The sequence below is a fragment of the Athene cunicularia genome, assembly GCF_003259725.1.
Source record: "Athene cunicularia isolate RWA chromosome 1 unlocalized genomic scaffold, athCun1 chr1_part2, whole genome shotgun sequence".
Taxonomy (NCBI): Eukaryota; Metazoa; Chordata; class Aves; order Strigiformes; family Strigidae; genus Athene; species Athene cunicularia.
The window spans coordinates 21,556,550-21,562,929 of NW_020799092.1; the positions used below are offsets into that span (position 1 = coordinate 21,556,550).

The 6,380-nt window shown below is 49.0% G+C and overlaps 1 protein-coding gene across 1 annotated transcript; it reads right to left on the minus strand.

Moving 5' to 3' along the window:
- Positions 1 to 4,093: 4,093 nt before the first annotated feature.
- LOC113488769 (homeobox protein NANOG-like) lies at positions 4,094 to 6,380 on the minus strand (the record flags this gene model as incomplete). Its single annotated transcript, XM_026864083.1, has 4 exons — positions 4,094 to 4,510; positions 4,991 to 5,080; positions 5,803 to 6,071; positions 6,350 to 6,380. Coding segments are annotated over 4 exons (807 nt in total), but the record flags the coding sequence as incomplete, so codon positions are not given.

Consider the following 6,380-nt stretch of genomic DNA (forward strand, 5'->3'; position numbering starts at 1 on the left):
CACCCCTATTGTGTTTCTCCCAGAGGTAGGATCAAGCAACTGTTTAAAAGGAGTAGGTCACAAAAGTCTCAGCCTTGTTTTTGACATGCAGGTGTGTTGCTGAGCACATGGTGGGGCTCCGAGGAGGAGGCAACTGGACTGCTAGCTGCTGGCTTGCAGTAATGTGCAGCCCTGTAACGTGCTTGTATTAGCCCTGAAACTGCTGTGCTTCAGAACAACTATTCAAGTATGAGGGTAGGAGCAAAGAAAGTGTCTTTTGAGACTGTGTGGCCACCTGCTGTTGCTCCAGAAGGTCACAGTTCGAGGTCTGGGAGTCCTGCCTCACTGAGGCTGAAGCTCTCTTGGGGTCCTTGTGCTAACCTCAAATGGCAGCAGAAGTTTGTGTAGAATGAATCCTGCACTGAAACAAAAACTTAGTACTTTATCTACTTTGCCCCAAGGCTGCATTTATCTCCTCTTAGCAGCTGGGAGTGACATTTAAAAGGTACTGAGCCACACTGAGACTGAAGCAGTGCATTAGTATCCAACCTTTTTCTGTTCAATGAGCTTTGGTTTCAGAGCCTTGCTTTCCTTACATACTTCAGTTTGAAAACCTGTGCAGCCAAGGGCTGCAAGTGTCCATGGGCAGCAGCACTGACAGAATAAGGCAGTTGTCTGTATTCAACAGCTGATGCTATGGCTTTATCAGCAGAATTAAGCTTCTATTAATAGCCATAGTTTAAACTAGCAAAAATTATCTGCTTGGGTTTAATCCCAGGTTCCATAAACTACAGTACACCAACAAAGCTTTTTTCCGTTTGAAAGGGGTAGTTCAATAGGTAATCCCACGGAGCACAACTAGCTAAACTGGCAGCTGACTGCTATGGCTCAAAGTGTCATGGGTCCTTTGACCAGAACCTGCTTGTGTGGGTGCCAAAGCGCGTCTGCTTTCCTCTTGCAATACTGTACTGCTTTGCTTCCAAGGGCGAGGTGGAAGATGGGCAGGAAGGCAAAAGGGAGTGGAGGTTTGAGCCTGTAGGGGAGGAAGAAGGGCTGAGTTGTCCATGTGTGTGCTGCCTCTGAGAAGAGGTAAGTCTGGCCTGGAAGAGGGGGAAATTCCAGGTCAGACTTACCTCTTCTCAGAGGCAGCACACACATGGACAACTCAGCCCTTCTTCCTCCCCTACAGGCTCAAACCTCCACTCCCTTTTGCCTTCCTGCCCATCTTCCACCTCGCCCTTGGAAGCAAAGCAGTACAGTATTGCAAGAGGAAAGCAGACGCGCTTTGGCACCCACACAAGCAGGTTCTGGTCAAAGGACCCATGACACTTTGAGCCATAGCAGTCAGCTGCCAGTTTAGCTAGTTGTGCTCCGTGGGATTACCTATTGAACTACCCCTTTCAAACGGAAAAAAGCTTTGTTGGTGTACTGTAGTTTATGGAACCTGGGATTAAACCCAAGCAGATAATTTTTGCTAGTTTAAACTATGGCTATTAATAGAAGCTTAATTCTGCTGATAAAGCCATAGCATCAGCTGTTGAATACAGACAACTGCCTTATTCTGTCAGTGCTGCTGCCCATGGACACTTGCAGCCCTTGGCTGCACAGGTTTTCAAACTGAAGTATGTAAGGAAAGCAAGGCTCTGAAACCAAAGCTCATTGAACAGAAAAAGGTTGGATACTAATGCACTGCTTCAGTCTCAGTGTGGCTCAGTACCTTTTAAATGTCACTCCCAGCTGCTAAGAGGAGATAAATGCAGCCTTGGGGCAAAGTAGATAAAGTACTAAGTTTTTGTTTCAGTGCAGGATTCATTCTACACAAACTTCTGCTGCCATTTGAGGTTAGCACAAGGACCCCAAGAGAGCTTCAGCCTCAGTGAGGCAGGACTCCCAGACCTCGAACTGTGACCTTCTGGAGCAACAGCAGGTGGCCACACAGTCTCAAAAGACACTTTCTTTGCTCCTACCCTCATACTTGAATAGTTGTTCTGAAGCACAGCAGTTTCAGGGCTAATACAAGCACGTTACAGGGCTGCACATTACTGCAAGCCAGCAGCTAGCAGTCCAGTTGCCTCCTCCTCGGAGCCCCACCATGTGCTCAGCAACACACCTGCATGTCAAAAACAAGGCTGAGACTTTTGTGACCTACTCCTTTTAAACAGTTGCTTGATCCTACCTCTGGGAGAAACACAATAGGGGTGGGGTTACTTTTTTCCCCTCAGCTGGTCTAACCTGCGCACAATAACCATTCTGGCAGCAGGCCGTTGGGATGCAAGCTGGTGACACTGTTTCAACATTAAAATAAAAGTAATTTATTTCAATTCAAACAGTCTGTAACAACATTAAACAGTAACAAAGTTATAAAAGACAACATGCACATAGTAAAACACATGCTTGGGATCACTGCAAGAAAATATGCTTTAAGAGAAACATTGTTATTCTGGAACAACAACAAACATTTGCCTCCTTTGCAGTGGAACTTTAACACAACCCTTCTGCAGACATGTGAAGACAGGGTTGCAGTAAAAACCGTGCATTAACCACAAAAACAACTCTACCATAGAGATATTTATGCTTTTACCGTTTCATTTCCTCTTGCCAGCTCATGCCATTTTGTATTCTTGGGCAGTGGCAGACACTGACTCTGCAATTCCACATATTGGAAAAAAAGTTTTGCAGAGGTTAGAGCTGACTTCCAGTTTCTCCATACTGGAAAGGATGATTAAGTTATTTCAAAAAGAAGGAACTGAAAATTTCAATTCGCATTTTCCTCATTTTGTCAAACTAGGTTTCTCTAAACTTTTCACCTCCCCCAGAGCTTGGGTACTGTAGTCAGATGAGGCAGCCAGTGCCCTTTTCAGAACAATACAGAAGAGATCCAACTAAGCCCTGGGGAAGGGACAGAAATCCTACTAGTTTACACTCTTAAAACTGGGATTAGTCAAGAGCATGGGGAACCATCCCCTTCTAGCCCCTTGGATGACAACTCCACCAGGACCCAACAGGATCCCCCTCCCCCAACATCCAGGTTCCAGGATAAGTGACATCAAACATCACCTGTAAAATAACAAGAGTCCTTTAAAACATAGCTGCATGCTTCTGTCCCAGAGAAAGCTGCACTGTAGTGGTGCTGTGTTTGTGAAGTGCTAGGGGACCATCATGTACAGAGAAGCAGACTGTTCTCACCACTCCAGAGATGGCTACACACAGCCACTCCTCACACTTCCATCAGTGGCACTTTGGGCTACTCTCTGCTGCAATCTGCAGGTTGGGACAAAGCCAACAGTCTCTCAGCAGATAGAGGCAGAAAGGCAAGATGTGAAGTGGGTGGGGACAGTCCTAGAGACACCATCCTGAATAAGCCGACAGGCACAAGTAGGTTATAGCAGCTTTGAAACCCAAAGTTTCCACGTGAGATATGGACAATACTCTACTGCACCTTCTCTCCTCTGCTGCTCTTCTCCTCTGAACTGCCCCATGTACACAGGAGGGCAGAAATGGGGTAGGCAGGTGCTGACCCCTCCCGGAGGAGCTTCTGAAAGTAACTGGATCAAGTAATCTAAAAATCAGATGATCGCATGCAGCTTTCTGGCGAGGGAGGAGAGGATGCAGATGAAGAATCTATTAGCAGGTAGCTGACTGAGGTAGCAAGAGAAATAGGCAAGACAGCAGGAAAGATTCTGGGCTACAACAGGGTAGCTCTAGCAGAAATATGCTGAAGTACAGGGTTTTCTCCAGCAAAGCTCTGCTGCAAGATACACAGGGCAAGAATTAGAGATCATGTCCTATAGAGGCAGCGGAGGAAGGTGAGACTTGGACAGCAAACATAGACCTTTACCACCTCTGCTGCTTCTAGCTATGGCATTGCACATTCCCCTCCATGAAGTTTCATCTATCTACACACAAAACACCCTTGCCAAGGGCTAGCTATGAACTGACAGGTGCCTTTAAACAGAAAACTAGCCCAAGGCAGCAGGGTGCTGAGCCCCACCAATGGTTAAAACAGGAAATGGGGAGGAAGGGCAAGAGAAAGGAATAGAAACTGCATCCCTGAGTCAAGACCCTATAAACCTCAGGAGAGACAACAGAAGGGAGGAAAAAAAAATACTTAGACCTAAGACTCATAACCACTCTGGGTCCCCAGCTGATGCCAAGGGGCCTGACACTGATGCCGTACAGAAGAGCTTGAGAACAGTGAAGCACTGTCAGAGGGGCTCTGAAAGCTGTAGGCGTCTTCCGACTCCAGGCTGATGTAATCCACATCGCCAGAGTAGCCGTGATAGAAGTTCATCTGCTGGTTTAATAAATCCATGGCTTGCTGGGTATTGCAGCTTGTCCCACCTTTTCCAAAGAACCCCTCATCCTCCACAGCCATGATGGAGTACAGGCTCTGCCCATTCCCGTAAGTCTGCCCACTGGCGTAAGCCTGGTGCACGTTGGTCACAGCCGGGAGGTTTCTGCTGGCACCGGCAGGGAAGCTCTGGTGAAACGTGGGGGTTATATCCAGGTATGCAGCCTGATGAAACCCATTCTAGGAGAGACAGAGAAGGCTGTTCGGTAATGTGGGGGGCCACAGCCACCGTGCCTGTTCTTTTGGATGGGCCCTCCTTTCTCCCCACCCCCTCCCCCAAGCCAAACAATAGCATTTTTTTCATACTGACTGTAGACTAATAATAGTCGAGATGATTAAGTTAGTCATCTCCAACTCAACCATTATCTCCATGTCTAGGAGAACCATGCTGGGGAGGGAAACAGCATGAGTATCTTTGCTGGCCCTCTTTGGCTGTTTTTTCTATCTAGTCTCAAGTTGGAGTTAAGTAGACTGGAAACAAAGCTCTTTCGGTGCAAGGGCAGGCTTAAAATAGATGCCTCTGTAGGCCTTATTACAAGAAATACAACTGGCTTCATAATTGTGCATGATTCGAATTAGCAGGTTAGACATGGTGCACTTCTGCCCACAGACTGGAGTAACAGTGGCTGGTGGTGATGGGGCAAGGGGGAATTCTCTCACCTGCGGTAGATACATTCCTTTTTCCACCCACTGGCTCTCCTTCTGGCAACGTTTAAATTTCATCCGTTGATTCTGAAACCATGTTTTCACCTAGAAGCGATGGAGAAAAGACACAGGGCGTTATCCAGTTTCTGCTTGGCTTCTAATATAGTACATAATTTCAGCAGTTTAACGATATGCAGCAGACCCGGGTAGCCACAAAAATCACAGAGCTGAGACATGAAAACACTCTCACTCCTCAGATCACTGTGGGATCTCTCACGGCATCAAATGCCCTACCTGAAAAGCAGGCCAAGACAACTGCAGATACGCAGCTTGTCCAGCAGCATCATCTCACTGTTGTGCCAAGATCAGTGCTTGGCTCAGGAGAGAGTACTCCTGAGCCCAGTCAGACCCCAGCGGCTGGTGGGGCAAGGACCTTCTCTCTAGGGACAGACCCAGGTGCCATTCTGACTAAGAAATCCAACTTGCAGAGCGGTGCGAGTGTCTGACTTTTCACATTCAGAGACAACACGTGTCCACACAGAACAGTAACCTGACTCTGCACAACCCTGCTCTTCATGTACGTGCTTTCAAACACCTGCACGGAGTGGGTGGGTAATTCTGGAACCAAACGTAAGAGGAAGACTGACTCATAAGTTTTCACACCCTCTGCTCTCTCACATAAGCAATGACATTAACAAGACCACGAAAGAAACTCAGTTCTGGGGTCTAAGAATAAAGAAAAAAAAAAACAAACAACCAAAACCCCTGCTCGCCAGATGGCTTCACCCCAGGGATGCGGATTCGGCTGCTCAGAGCAAGATGTTCACCTGCTTGTAGGTGAGCCCCAGGACAGCAGCCAGCTCCCGGATCTGCTGGGGGCTGAGGTACTTCTGGCTCTGGAACCGCTGGTGCAGGATTTGCAGCTGCTCCTGGGAGAAGGCCGTGCGGCTCTTGGCCTTCCTCACCACACCCTCGACTTCTTCCTTGACCTTCTGTAAAGAGGGGTGGGGAGATGGGCACTCGGCGGTGGGGCTAGTGGCAGAGTCGGGGGTGTACCGGATGAGTGTCCCAGAGCTGGAGGAAGCCGGAGAGACATCTGAGGAGAAAAAGGGGGGAGAACTGGGGTGAGCGGGGTCAGGTGGAGAAGACCCGAAGACCTCGAAGTCCGGCTTCTCTGGAGAATTTAAGGCTGCGGGTGCCCTGGGGACTTGCAGGGGCTCCGCGGCGCGGAGAAGTGGGCGCAGCGGAACCCGGACCCCTCCGTGCCCGCGGCACCGCGCCCCCCGCACCCCCGGGGCAAGGAGGGACACAAGGGACACAGGCACCACCACCCCAAGCCGAGGGCAGCCCCGTGGCTCCCCCGAGGGCGCGTACCTGGGTGGCCGGGCGTCTTCTCCGCCGCGGG